Source organism: Narcine bancroftii, chromosome 2 (assembly GCF_036971445.1).
Source record: "Narcine bancroftii isolate sNarBan1 chromosome 2, sNarBan1.hap1, whole genome shotgun sequence".
Classification (NCBI taxonomy): Eukaryota; Metazoa; Chordata; class Chondrichthyes; order Torpediniformes; family Narcinidae; genus Narcine; species Narcine bancroftii.
This window is the reverse complement of record NC_091470.1, coordinates 228,193,889-228,220,289: the sequence shown is the minus strand read 5'-3', so window position 1 is coordinate 228,220,289 and position 26,401 is coordinate 228,193,889. Positions and strand designations below refer to the sequence as shown.

General features: G+C 41.9%; 1 protein-coding gene across 1 annotated transcript in view; it reads right to left on the bottom strand.

The window, feature by feature from the left end:
- grhl2b (grainyhead-like transcription factor 2b) overlaps positions 1-26,401 on the bottom strand; it is a 580,987-nt gene that overhangs the window by 427,310 nt on the left and 127,276 nt on the right. The window contains exon 2 of the mRNA XM_069920439.1: positions 13,246-13,403. Coding sequence (XP_069776540.1) covers positions 13,246-13,358 — 113 coding nt within the window. The 5' untranslated portion in view covers positions 13,359-13,403. The remainder of the gene's footprint in view (positions 1-13,245; positions 13,404-26,401) is intronic.

Below are 26,401 nucleotides of genomic sequence, written 5' to 3'. Positions count from 1 at the left end.
GACAGACTGAAAATCTTCTATGCACAGTCTGATGAGAAGAAAGCTCTGTGTACCCCTGATGAATGGGTCTACTGAATAACACAAGTGTTAACAAATATTCATTTCCCGCCTTGGTTTTTGGCAATGGGCCAACACAATCCACTGTCACTTTTGAGAAGGGCTCCCCAAAAGCATGGATTGGTTGTAAAGGTGCCACTGGTGGTCTTTGATTAGGCTTGCCCACCAGTTGACAAGTGTTACAGGTTCTACAAAAGTTCAAAACATCCTTTCTTAATTTCAGCGAATAAAACTGTTTCCTTATCTTTTCTACCATCTTCTTAACTCCAAAATGACCTCCTAAAGTGTACTATGAACCAACTTTAATATTTCATTCCTGTAAGTTTTAGGAATTACAACTTGCCTTATTATCACACAGTTTTCACTGGCAGGTATAACTTCTGATCTCCACTTTTTCATCAATATTCCAGCTTGAACAAAGTAACCTACTGGCACAGTTTAAATCTCCTGGTTAGACAGAATATTATCGCTTATCCCAGTAAGATCAGGATCATGCTTTTGTCTGGCTATTAATTCTTCTCTTGACATCAGCAAAGCTGGATCCTTAGGTTTGTCCTCAATGCTTGCCTCCACTACAGGATCATCACAAACTTTTTCTACCTCTACCTTTTTTCTAGGCATGGCTCTAGTAATGACACACGCAGGGTAGATTTCCAAATCCTTTTTGGATTCATAAACCAATGACTTACTTGTGAGTTTTACCGCAGAACATCTGCTAAATAATTTCCTAACAAAAGAGAAACTCCGTCCACCAGCAGACTTGATCTTATCCTTATCGTAACTGGGCCATTAACTAAGTCTGATTTCATCATTATTCTATGCAAAGGTATAGGCTCTGCTTCTCCATCAATGCCTTTAATTAAATTCACATCTCCAGTATCGGTCTCCTCACCAAAATTCAAAACGTTGCTTATTACAAGCGATTGGGCTGCTCCAGTATCCCGCAGGATTTTAACTGGCACTTGATTGGATCCTTCTTTAACCAAAATAAAACCTTCAGTCATGAATGGTTTAAAAATATCCCTAACTTTCTCATTCTGAACACAGGCAGTTGGTACCACCCCTTTCTCTTTCTTCCTTTTCAGTACAGAATAATTTGTTATCATGTGCCCTGGGTTCTTACAATAGTGGCAAATAACACTCGAAAAATTTTCCTTCACCCATTTCTCTTCCTCTCTTCCTTTAACCTCACTTCTATATTTTATTTCTACTCTACTTGGATCATCAGGATGGTTCCTTTGAAAAGATTTCCCTGGTATCCATTTAGGCTTTTGGGTTAAACCATATTCCTCTGCAAATTTACCAATTTTTGCCAAGTTTTTTATATTTTTCTCTGCCAAGTACACTTGAATATCATCAGGAACACAATTTTTAATCTCCTCAATCAGAATGGTTTCCCCCAATAAATCAAAGTTATTTTCTACTTCCATTGCAGCAAACTACCGATCAAAACACACAACCTTCCTATAAGCAAAATCCAGGTAAGATTGGGTTGCTGCTTTTTTTAAACTCCTGAACTTTTGTCTATAAGCCTCTGGGACTAGATCATAAGATCGGAGTATAGCTGCTTTACAAAGTTGTAATCAGCTGCTTGTTGTACAGTGAGACACAAATACACCTGTTGGGCTTTCCCTTTAAGAACACTTTGTAGCAGGAGTGACCACTGGTCTGGTGGGCATTCTAAATTTACAGCTACTTTCTCAAAATGCTGAAAATCCTGGTCTATTTCAGCTTCCTCAAATGGAGGAACTAACCTCACTTCTCTACTGACCAGAAACCTCTCCTCCTGACCAGCACATGGGTTTTGGGCTTCTCCCTCTCCTTGGGTTAGGCTCTGCCTCAATTTAGTTAGTTCTAGCTCATGTTTCTGTTGTTTTTCTCTCTCTTCTCCCTTGCCGCTGTCCTTTCGTCCATTTCTGCCTGCCTTACTGCTTCCCGTTAGGCTTTCCCTTCTGCTTATCTTTTTTCCTCTAACTCTAGTTTTCTCAAAGCCAACTTTACTTCTTCTGAAGTTTTTTCATTTGGAAACTGTTCTAATGCAGCTTCTTCAAATACCCCCTTTCCTACATAGTACTTAACAATCTTTCAGGCAATTTCCTTTTTTTTTTCATCCCAGTTCTTATTGTAAGAAGTTTTATCTTGCCAACTATAACCATCAGTTCTGACATTTTAGCCATTTTTAAATTAACCACTGAAGGGTTAGCTATGAACTGGTTTTTCTGCTGGTGATTTATACACTCACCATTTATTTTTAATTTCAAGCTGGAGGTTGAGCCAAACTCAGATGACTGATAACTAAGCACAAGTCAATCGCCCCTAAATCTTCCAAATTGGTTTGATCCCAGATGATTCCCCCAAATTATGTTACAAGATCAAACTAGCAACCACAAAGAAGGCATATCACATAGGGGTAAAGATGAACAATTATTTTATTAACAAAATTTCACCTTCAAAAAATTTCTATAACAGTGTAAAACTGATAAATTCCCCAGCCTAAATATAACATATATAATCAAAATCTAAGTTATATCCCCAACCTGCCCACAGAAAAAAACTTAGACACAAAACAAACACAAAACACATAAGACTCACAAAACTTCAATTGCAATCAAAGTAAAAATCGTAAACAAAATTCAGTTTGTTTGGTAAACTGAAGCCAAAAAATCTTTTTTAGAGAGAGAGCACCAAATTCAAAGTGGTCTTCTTGTGTTGCTCGCAGAGAGAAAAAAAATTGCTTGTTCCGGATCCTTCTGGCTGCCTTCGGAATCTTCATTTTTTTAAAAAATGCCCAAAATTCCAAACTGCCTCTTAGACAATGAATCATGCTTGGGTTTCCTTTCATTCTACAGCCACACCCAGTTGTGGTTTGTCTTCCAAGTCCAGAAATTTCAAAATCATCTTTTGCACATGCTCAGTCAGTCTGTCAGTCTCTCTCTCTCTTTCACTCACACTCTCAGCAGTCCACCTTCACCTTGGCTCTCAAAGGCAAACTGTCACTTTTTAACATTAAACCACACAACACATACGTTAATACACAACATTTAGCTCTATAACATTGGTAGGCAATGTCTGACATTAATTTGGGCAGTTGAAATATGTACCATCCAGTTATCCATCTCATCTGTATCCAATCAGTTCCTGAAGGCAGGAAGATTAAGAGTTAATTATAGACAGTGCATGTAATTTGAAGGCCAGTGGTCCTCAACCTTTTATTTTACACTCACTTAACCATCTTAAGTGTAGACAGCCGCTGCCATCGGCTGCTCGCACCCGATGCAATTGTATTGCAACCACCGTACTCTCAACAGCACACTGCTCAGGTGTGAGCACCACGAGGGCGTGTTAGTTGAATCGAGAACCAGCAGGGAGCAGATATCACACGATGGGCTTTCTCTCTCCCTACCCTGTTTATCATGTTTGGTTGTGTTCAGTAAAATCTTTTATTTGGTTTACTTTACCCACCGTCTCGACTCGTTATTAACCACACAATAACGAACATGGTATCAGAAGTGGGATCAAGAATGTCCCAAGCCTGAAGTCTTCCAATCGCAAATCGGTTACAGTGAGAAACCACAACCACATTTTGCACAGTCGGTATAATGGTAGATGGATTCAGGCACCCCAACCCACTCATGTTTGATGGAAATCTGGCAAAAAACTGGCGTATCTTTGAACAAGAATATGACATATTAATAGCGGCAGCTCATAGTGACAAGCCTGCCCACACCAGGGCCTACATTCTGTTAAATTTAGCGGGCCCTGAAACCATTGAAAGGGAGAGGTCGTTTGTGTATGCAGGTGAAGTATGTGATGGGAACCGCGTTACCAGCCCAGATGTAATGCTTAAAGCATAAACTCAGAGAAATGGGAAACCTTCAGAAAAATGTGACAATGGAAAGGCACAAATTCAACATGAGAGACCAAAAGCCTGGCAAGTCAATACACTCATATGTCAATGATTTAAAAATCAGGACGAGAACCGGCACACTTCGCGATTAATTAGTTAAAGACAGAATGGTCTGTGGCATTTGCAATGATAATATGCAGAAGGCATTCCTGCGAGTCAATGAACTGACACTAGCAAAGGTCATCGCAACGTGCTTGGTGTATGAAACTACCGAGGAAAACAGTAAAAGGCTAGCCACAAGCATCAATGCAATACAGGCAGGACCAGTGAGCAGACAGTGGTTGGAGTTTAGAAGCAAGAGATAACCAAGCCAGACAGGCCACCCCACACACAGGACAGGATGCGGCAGTTGCGGAGGAGATCACATACCGCGAGGAGAGATGTGCCCAGCATTCAGCCAGCAGTGCAGGAACTGAAGCAAATGGAAACACCTTCAGCAGATGCTGCGGATCCCAGCAGCAGACTGCATCACGGACCAGGCCCAGGAAGACCATCGACCATTTGGAACCAGAGCAGAGAGGGAGCGACCCCGACGATGAGTACTATGTCAACGGGCTCACCACAAGGACAGAAGGCAACACAACAGAAACCCAGATCAGAGGTAGCAACGAAGCCTTCGTGTCTATAGAAGTCAATGGCAAGATAGCGAGATGAAAGTTGACATCAGGCCCAAATGCAATGCCATGTCACTGGGGACATTCAATTGGCTGAGAAAAATGGAACAAGTCAAATCATGCATCAAGGCTATGAGCCTAGTGGCTTTTGGAGGCTGCAGAATCCAGACCAGCAGTACGACATGACTGCATTATTTTGTACAAGGATGCTAACCTTCTATGTGGTCCGTGAAGATGCCATGCCTCTTCTAGGCATCAGTGCGTGCATGAACATGGGGCTTGTCTCATTCAGCACAGAGATCCATCAGATAAGCCTATTAGAGGATGATTTCTCACAGAAGATCTTTTCTGAGTACAGTGAACTTTTCAAAGATAAGCAGGGAAACTGCTGGTAATGAACTCCATGTGGCTTGACCCAGAGGTAAGACCCATAGTCCAGCCGGCACACTGCATTCCAGTAGCAATGAAGGGTAAAGTCAAGGCCAACGGGACAGAATATAGGACTTGGGTGTCATCACTCCAGTCTCAGAACCAACTGAATGGGGATCCTCCAAAGTGGCCACCAAGAAAAAGATGGACAGGAAATCTGAATTTGTATAAATCCTCAAGACCTCCATGCGGTCCTGAAAAGACCACATCAACTCATGTACACTGTAGAGGAGCTTGCCGCACAGATGCCCGGTGCATCACTATTCTCTGTCCTGGATGCAAAGAACTCATTCTGGCAGGTCTCGCTCAACTACTGTTCATTGCTACTGACCACATTCAGCACCACATTTGGTCAATACAGGTTCCTGAGGATGCCATTTAGCTTCAATTTGGCCAGCAAGGTATTCCAAAGGCCTATGGATCAAATTTTTGCTGGGTACCCGTGTGCCATCATAGTCCACGATATACTAGTAGGTGGCAGGACTCTAGAAGAGCACGATGCCAACCTAAAGAAGGTGTTTGACCAGGCACAGAAGGTAAACCTACGGCTCAACCCCCGCAATTTCAGGTTCCATCTAAATCAACTATGTGGGTCCTATGTTCACCAGCAAGGGCCTGCAGGCGGACCCGTCCAAAACAAGGGCCATAAGCGAAATGTTGGTGCCAGCAGATATGGCTGCCCTGCAACAGTTCCTGGGCGTGGTGATCTACCTGGGCAAGTTCATCCCCAAATGCAGTGAACTGACGTCCCCACTCAGACAGTTGACCCATGGAGACATCAAATAGGCCTGACACAAACAACAACAAAATGCCTTCGATGCTCTAAAGAAACACGTGTCTTGTTCTCCAGTCCTCACCTACTACAACATACATAGACTGGTGATGCTGACCTGCAATGCCTCACAATATCGTTTAGGGCAGCATGCCTGCAGAATGGAAGACCAGTGGCGTACACTTCCAAGTCACTCACAGACAGGGAAACAAGGTATGGTCAAATTGAAAAAGAACTTCTGGCAGTGGTTTTCGCCTGCTTAAAATTCAATAATTATGCGATGGCACTATAGAAACTGACCACTTACCTCTGGTGACCATAATAAACAAGCCAATTCATGCAGCACCAACGAAACTGCAATATATGATGCTCAGGCACATGAAGTTACCACATTCTCTTGTACCCAAATGCAGTAAGGAAATGCATTTAGCCGATGCCTTATCGCGGGCTCCCAAAAAATGCATGGTCCAGCAAGTCGATCTTATGAAGGTAACCCATATATCTTCAGGCCAGCTGGATGAACTAAGAAAATGCACAGCAGAAGACACAACCCTAAAAATATCCTGGGTACCTTCATTAAGGGTGGCTGCCACCAGCAGTGTTACCCTTCTTTCCATACCACGACAAACTGCTTATTGATGAAGGGATAATCAGGAAGTGCCTAAGAGCAGTCATCCCTAGCACACTGCAGAATACGTACATGGAGATCCTGCACAGAGGGCATTCTGGTGCAGAAGTGATGAAATGCAGAGCCAGGGACATTGTCTTCTGGCCAGGTGTGACAGAGAACATAGATGATGAGGTACAGTCCTGCTGGGTGTGCAACAGGGCCAACCCACAACAGCAAAAAGAACCACTGCAGCTGCACCCAGTACCTGACCTATCTTGGTCGGCCATGGCTACCGGCATCTTTGAATGGCAAAGCCACCAGTACCTAGTACTAATAGACTCATACTGATTCGAGATAGACCTGCGGCCGTCATCACCAAACTGAAATGGCACTTTTTGGTACATGGAGCACCTCATACACTTCTCTCGGACAATGGCAGACAATTCACCAGCCAGATGTTCCGCGACTTTGTGATAGCATGGGACGTCACCCCCTATTACCAGCACCCCAGAAAACCCACAATCAAATGGGCTGGTTAAAAGAGGATTGGGAAGTGCCAAGCAGCTAATGGAGAAGTTCCACAGAGAGAAAACAGACATCTTTCTCAGCCTACTCAACTTAAGAAACATTCCTTGTGACACCACCTTGGGCAGCCCAGGACTAATCTACCAGTGGCAAGGAGACTCCTGGAGCCTCAACCAAAGGTCCCACAGGATGTCAAAGCCCAGCTGCTAAACAGAAGGCTGGCACAAAATAAAACCAACTGACCACTCGTCCCAAAGACCGAAGGGAAAGTTGTACAGATGCAGATTCCACAAGGTCACGACTGCCCAGGTATAGTGGAAATGAGTTGCCAGGAATCCAGGTTGTACCTGGTTCCTTTAAGGGGGAAAATAAAGAGGAGAAACAGACAACATATCCTCCCAGTAAGAGAGCCACCCTCACCTCAAACCAACCCAGACAAATTGGCATTTTTGGATTTGGAACATGAACCCAGGTTCGATGTGAGTCCCCCCAGTAAGCACAAGAGAAGACATGGACAATGCTCTTGAGACTATGGACAGTAGAGACAATCAGGATAAAGTGCCCCAAGCCTCCACATCATAGAGGACTATTACAAAATACGTGCTGGGCATATCTGTAAGCTGAACCCAAAATATTGGGACTGAACTGGTGGGGGGGGGGGGGGGGGGGGAGTAGCTCAAAAAAGGGGATGTAAACAGTTGCTGCAATCGGCTGCTCTGCACCCGATACAATAACATTGCAGCCACAGTACTCGCAACAGCGCACTGCGTATGCGTGAGCACTGCAAGGGCATGTTAGTTGAATCAAGAACCAACAGGGAACAGATGTCACACTGTAGGCTCTGTCTCTCCCTATCCTGTTTATCATGTTTGGTTGTGTTCAGTAAAGTCTTTTATTTGGTTTACCTCAATGCCGACTTGACTTGTTATTAAGCACACAATAACGAATATTAAGTAATCCCTTACTAACCACAGATCACCTATGGCAGTCTGTGGTTAGTAATGGATTACTTAAGGTGGTATTTAAGTGGAAAGTAAAAGGTTTTTTTAAATTTTATTTTTGATTTGTTTCAAATATACATAATTAAATATCAATATCACAATATATTAATTTTTTTCTTATAAACAACAACAAACAAAAACAAAACAGTCCTCCCTCCCTCCCCTTTCCATACACATAAATCTGCATGCCGTCAGAGCTTACATATCTTTCAAATAAAATGAATACAATTGGGGAAACCATGTTTATATATATATATATATATATATATATATATATAGAATAGTGAATTTACAGTCCTTTTTTATTACTGTATTTGGGTGTCTATATCGTCCAGGTATGACTGCCAGATCTTTACAAAAGTGTCATATGTATTCTTTAAATTATGTTATGTTTTCCATAGGTATACAGCTGTTCATTTCTCCAGTCCATCATGTTATAAGTAGAGGGGAATCAGACTTCCAAGTGATCACATTACTTTTTTTTGCTACAGCCAGTGCTATTTTTATAAATGAAATTTGATATTTATTCAATTTGTTGCTAATTTTCATTAAATTACCGAGTAGATATGGCTCTGAGCCCCCCGTGAAGGCCACTCCTGTCATCCTGGTTAATTTTTCTGTGAAGTCTTGCCAAAATGGCCTCACCCTCACACATGACCACATAGCATGTAGAAAAGTTCCTGTCTCAGTCCCACATCTGAAACACATCTCTCATATTTCTGTTTCTGATCTATGTAATTTCTGTGGGGTAAGATATAATTGGTGTAAAAAAATATCTTGCATTTATAATTGAAAGACAAAGGTTTGAGAAACACTGCAGTAGGTGGATGAAGCCAGGAGGAGAGGGGGATGATGCAAAGCTGGAAGGTAAGAGATATGGGAAAAGGAAAGAAAATTCATGATAATCAATTCCTTGTTCTTGCAAATTATTCTATTTTATTAGTTTCCATGGTTTAAGATGTTCGGATAAAAGGATATTTATATATGAATATACAGATATAGTAAAATACCTGTTATCTAGAATTCAAACCAGCAACCGACAAAAAAAATTGAGAAAAATAAATACATTTTAAAAATTAAAATAAATAGGAATAAATAAAAATGTGAATAAAAGCTTTAAATTGAAGTAAATATAAATCTGAAGTAAATATAAAGCTTTGCTGAGGAGGAGAGCAAATATTCAGCCATCAGAGTACCTTGGTTGTGCTTTATTCATAGTGACTGTTTGTAAAAAGTTTTAATAAATTTGAGTTGAATACCAGGATGAGGAGCAGGTTGCTGCTGCTTGTAGTTGAAATGACTCTGAAAGTGTCTCCTTATCCCTGCTTAGTAAGATTCTTTATCTTTATTTGTATATTATTCAGTACATTAGTACAGCTTTATTTGTAAACTTGGGGTGGGGGGAGGTTAAATTATGATGTTATTGTTCAACTTTCAGGCGGCTCCGTGGAGGGGAAGGAACCTGCAGATCCAGGTGTAGCGGTGTTATAAATAGACTACAACTCCCAGAACTTTAGCAAACCAGCACAGGATGTTATTACATCATGACATCTTGACGTGGTGAGCATGGTTCGGTGTTTTAAAAGAATACGTGTGTGACTCGAGTAAATGAGTTCTGATTTACCTGCAACTGTGTGTGTTGTTATTTTGTGTTAATCAGCCACCACTCTATTTTCAGTGGCTATAATTGGTGACCCCGACGGGTTCAAAACGAGCTTTTGGACCATATGGATACTGAAGCTGTTGTTGTTAAGCTACTGCCCTTCTGGATGGCTGGATGCAACTCGCTATTATCAAGCCATTGTCAAGCGAGTCAGTGACGTCCTGCGCCATCCACCGAAACCTGGAGAGTGCAAGTATGACACTCTAAAAGCGCTCCTGCTATTGATTATGGCATGTCCCATGCAGAGAGGGCCACCAGACTGTTCACATGGAGGAGTTGGGTGACCGTGCCCCACCCAAACTAATGGTGTGCCTGGCATCCGGCCAACGGCCAGATATGTTATTTGAACAGCAATTCCTGGAGAGGATGCAAGAAGATATTAGACTCTTATTATCACAGATTTCTTTCGAAGACCCCAGGGCAGTAGCTGCAGAGGCAGACGTCCTGTGGCTGGCAAAAAAACACACCAAACGGTCTTTGCACAATGTCACTGCATCAAAGCAGTCCATATCCAGCATCTCTATTGTTGACACAACTTCCCACACCTGGTTGTTTTACCACTGGTGTTGGGTAGCCTGCTATCCTGTGAGTTCTCAGGAAATACCCTGGCTGACCATGGTTAATAGCTGCGATGGCCAAAAATCAGCTATCCTAACATAAATTTTTGGTGGACACAGGATCGTGGACACATGTTATCCTGCTCCTAACCTCCAACTCACAGCAGTCAATAGTTCCAATATACCCATGAATGGCACCAAAAAATGAATGTTCAGTTCGAGAGGAACATTTACAGATGGCCTTTTATTATAACAGCAGTGTCGTGACTGCTATTCCGGGCCGATTTCCTTTGAACTTATTCATTCATGGTGTATTTAAAAGGGCGTCGGCTGGAGGATAGTACCACCTTTCAAACTATTCACCTGGCAGAATTGCATGTTCCTGGGGGAGGATGTAGAACTACAACTCCCAAAATTCTAGTGAACTGGCACAGGATGTCATAACATCATGATGTGGTGTGCATGGTTCATTGTGTTTTAAAAGAATACACATGTGACTTAAGTAAACTAGTTCTGATTTACCTGCAACTGTGTGTGTCATAATTTCGTGTTTTCAGTGGCTATAGAGCAATGTTTAAGTGTTTTCAAAGAATGTGACTGAAAATGAAGTAAACTGCTTTAAGGTTTATATATTTATGCAAGTGAAGTTTATTCAATATAACAGTATAGTATTTTTGTCTTTTAAACTGTTTATTCTTAATGCTGGTGTAGTAGTTATGCATTGTAAGAGTGAGTCTCAAGCAACCCGAAAACTCGCTTATCCAGCATCCACCATTCTCTGTAGGTGCTGGATACCAGGGGTTTTATTGTATATAGTTTTAAAAATTCTAATTTCATGAGGAAAATATGTATAAAGACCACATAAAGTTAGTTTCTTTATGCAAAATCAGTGTTCAATATGACCTCTGGACAAGTGGATGGATGTTTTATGAGAACTTGTTTCAATAAATATTTCTGTACATAATACCTTGTTCAGCTTTTCTCATTTTACATACAGGTGGCTGGTTCTTTACTGCCTTGAGGCAAATTTGCATGGGGCACCTTTCCAAAGTGTCCATTCAAAAGACAACAAAGGGCACCTTCTTATAGAGTACACAGTTACACATTGGTGCCAGTATTATATGGTATCTCAGAAATTAAGAATTGCTTCTTTTTACAATAACCAATTGTGGTGAAGAAAACTAGTCAAAAGTAAGATTTAACTTGATTCAATATATCTGTCAAATGATAGTTGTAACCAAGGATAAGAGCTCTGACCAGGATGTCTGGTGTTAGCTGTGTTCAGATCACATTTATATCTCTAAAAGGAGGAAGGATTCTTTAGTCAGATCAACTGTTCAGGAAATAAGGAGGCTTTTTTTTCCCTTTTATTTTCTAAAGGCAGATACACATGAATCAAAAGCTGGTTGCAAAGTGATTGGATAACACCACAAAATTCACAAATGTTTATCCTACTTTGAAAGTTCATAGGATGTACCTTTGCATAAAAGTCATATTGCACAATATCTTTCTGCATTAAGTACTTGTATTGATCTATTAAAACTTGTTTGCAATGTGAAGATCATGAGAATTCAGTATTTAGTTTATTAACTGCATTAACTGAAAAAAATTAAACAGTTAGTAAAAATAATTTACAAATTGGCATTTCATCATTATATGTAACAAAGATTGGTGACGCTATGGATAGCAAGGAAGACTTTCAAAGCTTGTAGAGAGATCTGGACCAGCTGGAAAAATAGGCTGCAAAATGGCAGATGGAATTTAATGCAGACAAGTGTGAGGTGTTGCATTTTGAAAGGACAAACCAAGACAGGATGTACATGGCAAATGGTAAGGAACTGAGGAGTACGATAGAACACAGGGATCTGAGAATATTGATGCATAATTCCCTGAAAATAGTATCACAGGTAGATAAGGTCATAAAGAGAGCTAAAAGCACAATGCTGAAGAAACTCAGCAGGTCCAACAGTGCAATATAGCAAAGATAAAGATACATAACGAACGTTTCAGTCTTGAACCCTTCATTAAGGTATCAATGCACCAAAAGCTCATAAAGAGAGCTTTTGGTACATTGGCCTTCATACATCAAAGTACTGAGTATAGGAGTGAAACATGAAAGCCTGCAGACATAAAAACACAAAATGATGAAGGATCTCAGCAGGTCTCGCAGCATCTATAGGAGGTAAAGATTTTTTTTTACCAAACTAAACTTTATTCACAATAAATTGCATAACACAGTTAATACATTCCAAACAAGTTCAGTGTAATGAAAAACTGCACTGTTCAAAGTATTATTACAATGTAGTTTAATGTAATGCATCCCAGTCCTATAATTATTTATTCTTTTACCTAATGTCCACAAAATATATGAAAGGAATATATAAAACTGAAAAATGACAAAGATTTTTATTGGCAACAAGAGAACATTGTTTATTTAAGAAAATATTCATCTAATTTAGTTTGCACTTCTTTATTTCCAGCTCCCCTGCCTGTCTCCGGCAAACTCAGCCTGCAACCCTCAACGCAATATGTCACGTGAGGAGGGAATGAGGGTGAAGGTGGTCTCAGGGCTGTAGAGACGCAGAGAAGGAGATTGTCAGATGCCTCCCTTCGGCTTGGGATGATGACTGCCCGGGATGGTAATTGCCCACTCAGGACGGTGACCATCCACTCAGGATGGTGACTGCCCTGGATGGTGACTGCCCGTTCGGGACAGGGACCAACCGCTCAGGACAGGGACCAACCACGTTATGTCAAAACCCGTGCTGTTATACAAGGTATCTCTGTATTTACAAACAGAAAAAAAACATTCAAAGTCTCTTTCCACCTTTAGTTTCATATCCATACATTCCCATCACTGTACATTGTTACATTCATTTCTATTTACACCTTGTCATTACTCCCCCTCTGTTATTTGAGAGAATTTTGCTCGGTCTCAGCCCCTTAATGCCTGGCAATGAAAAGATTCTAGATCAGGGGTGGCCAAACCGCAGCTCGCAAGCAACATGTGGCTCTTTGACATGTAACATGCGGCTCGCAGCAATACTGTACATGCCATTGAATAAGATTATCAAGCCATCCTATACAAAGGGTCCTATACAAGATCTTACCTTAACGACAAAGTCTCAACACCACCACCATTTTCCCGCCAGCTCTGATGTAACCTTGCTCGTACTCTGTTCGTTTTCAGTGGTCTCAGCCAGCGCTCCTCCATGGGGTCCATCTGCCTGGGTCGACAGCTGTCGACTTTGACCCAGATTTAAACGGCCTGTTACAGGACCCAACAGTGGTTTATTTTAAAATATCCAAATAAAATTTAAATCTTTAAATTTCAGTGGTTCTCAACCTTTTTCTTTCCATTCACATACCATTTTAAGTAATCCCTATACCATCAGTGCTCTGTGATTAGTAAGGGATTGCTTAAGGTGGGATGTGAGTGGGAAGGGAAAGTTGAGAATCACTGCTCTAGACCCAATTGTTACTGAAATATTTTGCTTGAGAAAAATTGTCATTGGCCAATTTTCTTTGGAGTAATGAAACTGTGCACATAAAGAGTCAATTAGGGACGATTAAAACAGTGATTTTTCAAACTTTTTCTTCACCCATAGACCACCTTAAGCAATCCCTTACTAATCACAGAGCACTTACGGCATAGGGATTACTTAAAGTGGAATGTGAGTGGAAAGAAAAAGGTTGAGAACCACTGGATGCTAATTTGTTAGTAAAATATTGTGATTTGCTTTTAACATCCACTGGTCAGCGGTAAGTGCCAGATTTGGGAGGGAGGGGGGTATTTCATCTAATTTAAAGGGCATTGCTCAAAACCAACATTTTAGATGGAAATTCCAGGATCGTCCTATACAACAGCATATATGATATGTTGGCTATGACAGGAATCATACAAGCTGCTGCTCACAATGATAGTGATTGCTACAGCTCTCAAACATCTGAAGTTTATGGTATGTGGCTCTTATGTTAAGCAGGTTTGGCTACCCCTGCTCTAGACTGTGCTCCTTACCCACAGTACCCTCATGTTGGCTGCACCATCTCAGTCCATCCATTAGCATGTACGTCTGCAGCCTGGAATGTGGCAGTCGGCAGCATTCCCTCACCCCGACATCCTCCGTGTGCTGACAGACAATAGTTTTCAGGCAGACCAAAGTGTGTCTTTCTCCAAGTTGATAGTCTTCCATCAATTCTGGATGTCTGACCTTGTGTGCATCCCCAGGAACAGCTCATAAGCTAGAAAGTCTGCTGCTGCTGGGGATGTACTGTGACAAGGACATTTGCATCTTTCTCCACACACTTTAAGTGAATTTGCATTCTAAAAAGAAGTGGTTGACTGTTTCCCACTTCACCGCAGTCATCTCAGGAACAATGTGCATGTGCTTGATGTTGCGGTTGTACTGGAGCGATCTGACTGCAAGGGATTCTCTCTGTTGATCTCTATATACCCTTCTGTGACTGCGCCTCCTCATCCTTAAGGCTGTAGATCATTTTGTGAACCTTTTGGATGATGAAGCATGAGCACACCTCATCCTGCTCCACTGTACAGACACTAGATGGGAAGTTGATCTTGGAAGATTCTGAAGTGAATAGCGCGATTTGCCAACTCTTCACTTCTCGAAGTTCCTCTCTCACATCCACCCTTCTCAACTGCAGAAGGAGGAGTTGATGCAGGTCATTCTTGAGTTGGTTCATTTCCCACTGACTCTGTCTTGCTCTCCAAACACCTTTGAGGAGAAGAAGCTCTTGATTTTATCCTTAGTCATTTCCCACTGTGGAGTCCAACCACTGCTTCTCTGGCATCAGCAACTTCAGGTTCAGCTTTCATGTTTCCTTGCCCACTTTTAGGCCCTCCTATAGGTGACAGGATATGTGAAGGGAGCAGTAATCAGAGAAGAATACCAATATAACATCTGTGGTTTTGACTGTGACAGCCTTTGACACAAAGACAAAATCTATCCGAGACTGGATTAAGCCATCTGATCTCGACCAGGTGGACTGCGGCTGTGCTCCAACTGCAGGGTTGCTGAAGGAATCATACAGCTGTGCAACCTTTACTGTCTTCATGACTAGACTGGAGGGAATGTTCAGTCTGCTGTTGCCACTGCCGGTCATCCAGCCACATCAATGATGCTGTTGAAGTCACCAGCCAGTTCAACCAGCCTGAACGTTGCCAACAACAGTAGGGAGTTGCTGGAAGATGGCCAGCCCCTCACTCTGCACGTGAGTGGCATACATGTTGATCAGCTAGAGTGGGGTGTCACAGAATGTTAGGTCCACCACGAAGAGATGTCCCTCCTAACCTCAGTGATTATGAAGTGTTTCCTCACAGCAAGATACCCAAACTGGAGGTGCGACAATCATTCCTCCCTCCAACCCATGAGGCCACCATCACAACCACCATCTTTAGCTGTGACAGCCAGCACTCTTGTATGAAAGTCACATCTGTGTAGTGCATTTGACACTGTGCATGTTGAGAGTTGTTATTTTAATCAACATTTTTGGTTTTTGGAGTCTCCAGTTCACAATCATTAATTCAATCAGCCTGAGACCTCATGCCTACCAATTTGGTGACAGGAACAGGGGTGATCTTCCTCTAGGAGTGGGGTCTCCTCAGGCAAAGCTGGTGGTGTCACTGGAGTAAGATCTGCTTCTCCAATTCCTGGCTGGCTTGTATTTTCCTTCTGTCAGAATTGGGGAGGGGTGACAGTTTCGGCACTACTCTCAATCTGCCGGAGCTGGGTGGTGGGGGGGGGGGGGTGGGTTGCGACAGTCTCTGCACTGCTCCTGGTCTCCCAAAGCTGGGGGCGACAGCCTCTGCACTGCTTCCAGTCTCCCAGACCTGGGATTCACTGGGAATTGTGCATCCTACAGCTGGGCTTACTAATAACAGTTGTTCTCCTTTTTCTCCCTTCTGTCTTGACGCTTCCTTTACCTTCATCTAGTGCTCATGCTAGCTTCATCCTCTGACTAACGAGAAGTTGCTGGTGCCTGTTTGCATCTTGACCCTTGCAGTGTCAGTTGCCAGTTTCTTCCATTCATTCTTTTTCATTGTAAAGGTGAAGAATGGCTGTCCCTTGAATAGCAAGAGTGGCACTAAGTTCTCCTTCTTCTGGAAGTCCCAGAGCATCCTCTGCAGGGGTTTTCAATGCCACATCAAATGGACTGTTATCTACGACATCCTGGAGGCAGTAAAATGTCTTTCATCTCAAATTTGCAGCAGTCCATTAACATCTTCCTGATGAAGATGTCCCAGGAACAGAAAGCTTTTGCTCACATCCTTCACTGCCACCCTGACAGTGTTCCAGATTCATTGTTCTCCCAAGGAATTTGCTGCCTGCCACATCTATCCTCATAAGACTGGTGGAAAAGATATATAACCAACATTTGGATCTGAGCTCTTCTTCAAGGTATGAGTAAAGAGCAAGCAGGCAACTGAATAAAAAAACTAAGGGAGGAGAGAAACAAGGGCATAGGCAGGAGCACAGGCCAACAGGCAAAAAGTGATAATTGGACATGGATGAGAGGAACAGTGAGAATTGATCAGGGGAGGTGGGGTGGCTCTGTGAATGCAGAGCTGGAGGAAAGGAGACAGAGGGAAAGAGAGAAAGAGCTAGAGGAAAGGAGAAATAGGGATATGGGGAAGGGGAGAGACGGAGAGAGTGGTGAAGGGGGCTAGGGGCTGACTGAGGATGCCCAGACAGAATATGAGATGTTGAGTCTCCAATTTATGCATGGTTTCAGTTTGGCAGTGCACGAGATCATGGACAGACATGCCGGCATGGGAATGGAGCAGGGAATTAAAATAGGTTGCCATTAAACGATGCCCAGTGGTGGTAGAGGAGATGCAGCAGATGCAGTTTTGTACTTTCTTCAGTTAGAATCAATAACCAACTATTGCCATTAAACAGCTATCTGAGATATCAACAACTAAAAAATGATGGCACATTGCAACAGCAACTCTGCATGCAGTTCAGTACTGGTCATCAAGCTTCAAAACCTGTATCTCTGCACCTCCCTCTGCAAATAGATTCTTGACTACCTCATCAGAAGAATACAGTCAGAACAGATCAGTAACAGCATTTCCTCCTCACTGACAATCAACACCTCAAGGATGTGGTGTATATAGCCCACTACTCTACTCTCTCTACATCCATGACTCTCTGGCTAAGCATATTTCAAATGCCATCTGCAAATTTGCTGATGACACCACAGTTGTCAGCAGAATCACAAATGCCAATAAGGAAGCATACAGTAATGAGGTGGATCAGCTAATTGAATGGTGTCACACGAACAACCTTGCACTCAACATTAGTAAAACTAAGGAAATGATTGTGAAGTTCAGGAAGGGGAAACCAGGAGAACACAAACCAGTCCTCATTGAAGGGTCATCAGTGGAAAGGGTCTCTGATGAATACAATTTAGTATAGTATTCTTTAAAAGAATCATTTATATCCTGTGATTTATAAGTAATTTGAGAATTTTTTTTAATCTTTGATGTTTGCTCTGCTATTAACTGCCAAGCCATACTTTGTGAGCTCTTTCCCCCAGCTCATAATATTTTTGTTTACTCCTGTCAATCAATCTTTCCATCCTATGTCTGAATTGAATTATAGTGCATTTTCTTATTTTCTAATTCTAACCTATCTTTCTCTGATGAATTTTTCAGTGTTTTTTCCATAACTGAAATTTCCTTCTCTAATTCCTCTACTTCCTGTCAATACTTCTTTTTAATCTTGGCTGAAAAACCTATAATCGGTCCCCTCAAATAAGCTTTTAACGCATCCCATTTAACAAGTATATTATGAACTGAATTAAGATTAGTCTCCAAATAGATCTGTATTTGGTTCCATATAAACTCACAAAATTTTACATTTCTTAACATTGATTCATATTGTATATTTTCAATCCTTCCTTGCAGATGAGCTGAGATTAAGAAAAAAATCAATTCTAGAGTATGAATCAAATCGATAATAAAATTAATAGATTCTTTCTCAAGGATTCAATCATCTCCAAATATCAACCAAGTTCAATTCTTCCATCAATATCAATCACTTTTTTTTTGCCATTTTCATTTCAACCAAGGATTTTGTAGATTTATCTAAAATTGGGTCAACAATTAAAATCTCCACTAATTAATACATTTCTATCTGCTTGTGCTACATGAAGAAAGACATTTGAAATAATTTTTTCATCATCAACATGGAGCATAAATATTCATAAAAATCCAAGATTCTGAATAAATTTGACAATTCATTAATCTGGATTTATTAAGAATAGATATTCAGCTGATAATGCAGCAAAACTGATTAGTTTAATACATAGTGCTCAAAAACAATCAGACCTGGCATTAGTTTTATCTTTAGATGCAGAAAAGGCTTTTGATAGATTAGAATGGAATTATTTGTTTAAAGTTTTATAAAAAATTCAATTTGGATCAACATTTATTAATTGAATTAAGGTTTTATGTAGCAGTCCAAAGGCCAGAGTGGTTACTAATAGACAACTTTCTTTGCCTTTCCCCTTAACAAGGTCGGAGAGGCAAGGTTGTCCCTTATCTCCTACGTTGTTCATTTTAGCAATTGAACCATTAGCACAATGGATAAGACAAGAAGTTAAAAATTAAGGGAATTATAGTAAATAAAGAATAATATAAAATTAATCTTTTTGCAGATGATGTATTAATTTAGATAACAGATCCACTGAATTCTTTAGCAGCATTGTAAAAAGTTGCAAGATTATAGCATGACATTGGGTAAAATTAATTGCGATAAAAGTGAAGTTATGCAAATGGTGGAAGGGAATTATGATCAGTGTAAAGACATTGTTCAATTTAGGTGGACTAAAAATCTGATTAAATATTTAGGTATTAGAATTGATAAAAATTTAGAAAATTTATACAAGTTAAATTATGTTCCATTATTTGAGAAAATTAAACAAGATTTAGAAAGATGGAATTACTTACTTTGATGGGGAGAGTGAATTGTATTAAAATGAATATTTTTCAAAGAGTATAGTATCTTTTTCAATCTATTCCTTTTTTCATACCCCAAATTCTTTTAAGGATTTAAATTTAGTTATACGAACATTTTTGTGGAAAGGGAAGATGAATAAGGTTTCTCTGGAAAAATTGACATTGAAATTTGAATTAGGAAATTTACAACTTCCTCACTTTCAGAATTACTATAAGGTGGCACAATTAAAATTTATTAATGCAATGTTTGATGTGACAAAATCTACTGCTTTGGCTAAAATAGAATTGGACAAAATTGGTGAAAAATCTATGATAGAATTTATTTATAAATGGAACTCAAAATTACTAATTGGTATAGATCCACCAATTTTTAAGCATTTATGTAAATATTCATGTATAATGCATTCCGTGTATAATGTGACCTCCATTTTTGAGGGGGAAAAAATTTTACCTCGTGTATAATACGACCCACCTGAGTCGCGCTGCCATCTCTCCGGCTGCTCACCCGCCCGCCCGAGTCACGCTGCCATCTCTCACGACCCTTCACTCTCATTTCTAGAATCCCTTAAACTGTGTAACTACCTGACATACCAGCACTTCTCAAATTCTGTTCCTTTGCATATTTAATTACCCCAACATCAGGAGCCAAGCAGCCAAAATCTTAAACTCCAAAAAATCCTCCATAAACTCCTCCATCTCTTTTACTTTTTTTCCCTTCCTTTGAGATGCTCCTTAATTGACCCGCTCGCCTGCCTGGCCATCCAAGTCACGCTGCCGCTCGCCTGCCCAAGTCGTGCTGACGCTCACCCACCCAGCCATCCGAGTCGCACTGCCATCTATCGCCCTGCCACCTGAGTCACACTGCCATCTACCGCTCACCCACTCGCCTGCAGAAATTTTTTTTAAAAATTTCTCTCAAGCATAATGTGACCTCCCTATATTTGAGGGGAAAATGGGCGAAATTTATTTTGCATTATACTCGAATATTTACGGTAATTGAATTATGAAATAAAATTGAATAACATACAGGTGGAAAAGGGAAGATTTCAATGAAAACACCTTTGTAACAGAATAAACATTTTACTTTTACTGTGAATAATCAGTTTTTGAAAATTTGCAACCAAATGGGAATTTAAAAAGTTGAAGATTGTTTTGAAGCAGGGAAATTTTTGTCTTTTAATCGCGTGAAAGACAAATTTCAAATTCCTCCAAAAACTTCTTTTTGTTATTATCAAGTTTAAAAAAATTATTAGAACAATTATGTCATTATTAGAACAATTGTGTCATGATTTAAAATTACCTAGACAATCTTCTTTATAATTATTACTTATTAAAGATTATTCGAAAAAATTCATTTCTGAAATGTATAAGTTGTTACAAAATAAAATGCCTAAACCAGATCTTCATAAATCAAGAATGAAATGGGAATTGGATTTAGATAGAAATATTGATGAAAATGTTTGGAGAAATTTGTGTAAAGATAGTATGACTAAGGTAATAAATGTATGTTATAGATTAGTGCAGTATAATTTTTTACATCAATTGTATTTGACTCTGTATAAACTGAAAAATTTTCAACTTAGTGCTTCAGATCTATGTTTTAGATGTGGCCAAGAAGCGGGAACTTATTTTCATTTGATGTGGACTTGTTCTAAGGTTAAAAGTTTTTGGTTGCAAATTAAATTGTTCTTAGAGCAGATATTAAAAGTAAATTTACCTTTTGACCCAATGTTGTCTTTACTGGAAGACATTAAGTCGACAGCTTTAAGATTGAGAATGAATATGTATTAAATAGAATTTGTGCATTTTTCTTTGGTAGTTTCCAAAAAGAGTTTAGCTATTACATGGAAATCTGATTCGGTTTTTGGGATGAAAAGATGGCACAATAAAATGAAAGTCTGTATTCCTTTAGAAAAGATTACATATAATTTGAGAGATAAATATTTTTTCTTTGTTAAAGTTTGGAGCCCATATCTGAAAATTATTGATGTTAGATATTGATCTCTCAGTCCACTTCGATAGATGCCGCCGCTCCTGCAGCCAAGATATTTTAAGGTTTTAAAAGTGATTGTATGAGATAATGATCTCCTTTTTCTCTCTTTATAGGTGGGGAAGAGAGGAGGGAGGGTATTAGTGGGTTGGTTGGGGAGGGGGTTTTATATAAAACTGATTAATCATATTTTTCTTTCTTTGGCTTGGCTTCGCGGACGAACATTAATGGAGGTGTAATGTCCACGTCAGCTGCAGGCTCATTTGTGGCTGACAAGTCTGATGCAGGACAGGCAGAGATGGTTGCAGAGGTTGCAAGGGAAAATTGGTTGGTTGGGGTTGGATGTTGGGTTTTTTCTCCTTTGTCTTTTGTCAGTGAGGTGGGCTCTGCGGTCTTCTTCAAAGGAGGTTGCAGCCTGCCGAACTGTGAGGCGCCAAGATGCACGGTTGGAGGCGATATCAACCCACTGCTGGTGGTCAATGTGGCAGGTGCCAAGAGATTTCTTTAAGCAGTCCTTGTACCTCTTCTTTGGTGCACCTCTGTCTCGGTGTCCAGTGGAGAGCTCGCCATATACCACGATCTTGGGAAGACGATGGTCCTCCATTCTGGAGACGTGACCTACCCAGCGCAGTTGGATCTTCAGCAGCATGGATTCAATGCTGTCCGCCTCTGCCATCTCGAGTACTTCGATGTTGGTGATGAAGTTGCTCCAATGAATGTTGAGGATGGAGCGAAGCCAACGCTGGTGGAAATGTTCTAGGAGGCGTAGGTGATGCCGGTAGAGGACGCATGATTCGGAGCCGAACAGGAGTGTGGGTATGACAATGGCTCTGTATACGCTAATCTTTCTGAGGTTTTTCAGTTGGTTGTTTTTCCAGACTCTTTGTGTAGGCGCTCTTTGCCTTGGCGAGTCTGTTGTCTATCTCGTTGTCGATCCTTGCATCCGATGAAATGGTGCAGCCGAGATAGGTAAACTGGTTGACCGTTTTGAGTTTTGTGTGCCTGATGGAGATGTGGGGGGGGCTGGTAGTCATGGTGGGGAGCTGAGTGATGGAGGACCTCAGTTTTCTTCAGGCTGACTTCCAGGCCAAACATTTTGGCAGTTTCCGCAAAACAGGGCGTCAAGTGCTGAAGAGCTGGCTCTGAATGGGCAACTATAGTGCCATTGTCTGCAAAGAGTAGTTCACGGACAAGTTGCTCTTGTGTCTTGGTGTGAGCTTGCAGGCGCCTCAGATTGAAGAGACTGCCATCCCTGCAGTACCGGATGTAAACAGCGTCTTCATTGTTGAGGTCTTTCATGGCTTGTTTCAGCATCATGCTGAAGAAGATTGAAAAGAGGATTGGTGCAAGAACGCAGCCTTGCTTCACGCCATTGTTAATGGAGAAGGGTTCAGAGAGCTCATTGCTGTATCTGACCTGACCTTGTTGGTTTTCGTGCAGTTGGATAACCATGTTGAGGAACTTTGGGGGCATCCAAGTCGCTCTAGTATTTGCCAAAGACCTTTCCTACTCACGGTGTCGAAGGCTTTGGTGAGGTCAACAAAGGTGATGTAGAGTCCTTTGTTTTGTTCTCTGCACTTTTCTTGGAGCTGTCTGAGGGCAAAGACCATGTCAGTAGTTCCTCTGTTTGCGCGAAAGCCGCACTGTGATTCTGGGAGAACATTTTCGGCGACACTAGGTATTATTCTATTTAGGAGAATTCTAGTGAAGATTTTGCCTGCAATGGAGAGCAACGTGATTCCCCTGTAGTTTGAGCAGTCTGATTTCTCGCCTTTGTTTTTGTACAGGGTGATGATGATGGCATCACGAAGGTCTTGAGGCAGCTTTCCTTGGTCCCAGCAGAGCTTGAAAAACTCATGCAGTTTGGCATGCAGAGTTTTGCCGCCAGCCTTCCAGACCTCTGGGGGGGATTCCATCCATACCTGCTGCTTTGTCACTTTTCAGTTGTTCAATTGCCTTATATGTCTCTTCCCGGGTGAGGACCTCATCCAGCTCTAGCCTTAAGGGCTGTTGAGGGAGCTGGAGCAGGGCGGATTCTTGGACTGAGTGGTTGGCACTGAAAAGAGATTGGAAGTGCTCTGACCATCGGTTGAAGATGGAGATATTGTCGCTGTGGAGGACTTTGCCGTCTGAGCTGCGCAGCGGGCTTTGGACTTGGGGTGAGGGGCCGTACACAGCCTTTAGAGCCTCGTAAAAACCCCTGAAGTCGCCAATGTCCGCGCTGAGCTGCGTTCATTTGGTGAGGCTAGTCCACCACTCATTTTGCATCTCCCGGAGTTTGCGCTGAAGATGGCTGCATGTGCGACGGAAGCCTCGTTTCTTCTCTGGCCAGGATAGCTTTGCAAGGTGAGCCTGGTGGGCAGCTCGCTTCTTTGCCAGCAGCTCCTGGATTTCCTGGTTGTTTTTGTTGAACTAGTCCTTGTTTTTACTGGAGGAGAAGCCCAGTACCTCTTCAGTGGATTGCAGTATGGTAGTCTTCAGCTGATCCCAGAGGGTTTCAGGGGACGAGTCCGTGAGGCAGATTGCATCCTCGAGCTTTGCTTGGAGGTTTGCCTGGAAGTTTCCTCTCACTTCGTCTGACTGCAAGTTTCCAACATTGAAACTCTTTCTGGGGGCTTTACTGTTCCTGGACTTTGGCTTGAAGTGAAGGTTGAGCTTGCAGCGAACAAGCCTGTGGTCAGTGTGGCATTCCGCGCTGGGCATGACCCTGGTGTGGAGCACATCTTGTTTGTTTCTTTCTTGCACCAGGACGTAGTCCAGGAGGTGCCACTGTTTGGATCGGGGATGCATCCAGGTAGTCTTCAGGCTGTCCCTCTGCTGAAAAAGGGTGTTTGTAATGACAAGCTGCTGTTCTGCGCAGAGCTCCAACAGGAGGCGCCCATTGTCGTTGCACTTGCCCAGGATTCCTGGCCAGGTTTCTGAGTCTTTGCCGACGCGAGCGTTGAAGTCGCCAAGGATGACAACCTTGTCGGCTGTAGGGGTGCGTTGAATGAGGTTGCGCAGATCAATGTAGAACTTGTCCTTTTCTGCTGGTTCTGCCTGGAGGGTTGGAGAATAGACACTGATGAGGGTGATGCGACGCTTGTTTTGAAGGGGGAGTCGCATGAACATGATCCGGTCCGAGTGGCCTGTTGGGAGGTTTTCGAGTTTGGAGGCAATGGAGTTCTTGACCATTAAGCCTACACCAGATAGGCGTCGTTCATCCATAGGCTTGCCAGACCAGTAGAGTGTGTAGCCTGCGCCGCGTTCTTGGAGGCTGCCTACATCTGCAAGGCGGACTTCACTGAGAGCGGCTATGTCGATGTCAAGTCTGAGGAGTTCATGTGCGATGAGGGCAGACCGACGTTCAGGTCGGTGGCTGTCAGCCTTGTCTAGCATGGTTCTGATGTTCCAGCATGCTAGCTTGAGTTTGTGAGCATCTTTTGAGGGGGAGGATGTGGAGGGGGAGGACGTGGAAATGTCCTCAGGCCTGCGCAAAGGAGCTTTTAGGTGGAGTGCAGTGTGCGCAGTACTGGCCCCACCCTTTACACCCATGGTTCGTGTGCCGTGGCCAAGCAAGCTGGGACATGGCAACGAGGGCCTTGGGTCGTAGGTTTTATATCAGAGTGGCCTTCTCCTATGCAGGTTTCTTACCCGGGCTGGAGGGGCCTGCCTCCCCTCCTAGGTCGGACCATACCTGGTCGCAATCCAACCTGTTGGCCTCCGCCTGCTTCTCGGGGCCTCCGCCGACATAATCATATTATGTCTGTATTAAAATGTAGTAACTAATGTTACGTTATGTGATTTAAAACTTTAAAATAAATATTAAAAAATAACAGTGGAAAAGGTAAAAAAAACTTAAAAATCCTGGGTGTCAATATCTCTGAAGATCTATCCTGCGGCATCATGTCAATGCAATCATGAAAAAAGCTCACTAGGGCTATATTTCGTTAGGAGTTTAAATAGATTTGGTATGTCACCAAAGACTCTTGCATTTCTACAGGTTCATCATGGAAAACATTCTGACTTGTTGCATCTCTGGTGTGGAGGTGTCAATGCACAGGACAGGAAAAGGCTAGAGACCACCTTGACCACTCCCATCATGGGCATTAGTCTTCACTCCATTCAGGTCATCTTTAAGAGGTGGTGTCTCAAGAAAGCAGCCTCAATCATTAAGGATCCTCATCTCCTTTTTCTCACTACTACCATCAGGAAGGAGGCACAGGAGCCTGAAGATGCGCATCCAACATTACATTCTTCTCCTCTGCCATCGTATTTCTGAACGAACAATAAACCTATATACATTACCTAACATTTTTTCTCTTTTTTGTAGTAATTATTTTAAAATATTGTATTTACAGAACCATAATTTATAGCAATTTTGCTTTTGTATTGCATAATACTACTGCTGCAAAACAACAAATTTCATGACAATAAACTTGATTTTGATTCTGTTATTTCTAATAAATGGCTATATAGTTCCTTTTTTTAACTAAAGTTTATTCTTTTCTTTCTTTGGCTTGGCTTCGCGGATGAAGATTTATGGAGGGGTATGTCCACGTCTGCTCCAGGCAGACAAGTTGGTGACTGACAAGTCTGATGCGGGACAGGCAGGCACGGTTGCAGCGGTTGCAAGGGAAAATTGGTTGGTTGGGGTTGGGTGTTGGGTTTTTCCTCCTTTGTCTTTTGTCAGTGAGGTGGGCTCTGCAATCTTCTTCAAAGGAGGTTGCTGCCTGCCGAACTGTGAGGCGCCAAGATGCACGGTTGGAGGCGATATCAGCCCACTGCCAGTGGTCAATGTGGCAGGCGCCAAGAGATTTCTTTAAGCAGTCCTTGTACCTCTTCTTTGGTGCACCTCTGTCTCGGTGGCCAGTGGAGAGCTCGCCATATAACATAATCTTGGGAAGGCGATGGTCCTCCATTCTGGAGACGTGACCCACCCAGCGTAGTTGGGTCTTCAGCAGCGTGGATTCGATGCTTGCAGACTCTGCCAGCTCGAGTACTTCGATGTTGGTGATGAAGTCACTCCAATGAATGTTGAGGATGGAGCGGAGACAGCATTTTAGGAGCCGTAGGTGATGCCGGTAGAGGACCCTTTCAATCACTTTGAAAAGTTTATTCAAAGCAACAACAACATGACAAGACACAAAGCATACACAGAACTGCATCTAAAACCATTATTTACATTAGATATTTGCGAGAAGCGGTAAATCACTACCACCTCTCTGTTATACACTAATTACATTTTCAAATTAAAATCCCATATTATTGTACAAGATGCACTTGATCACCCGGGGCTACCACAGTTCCCAACTAT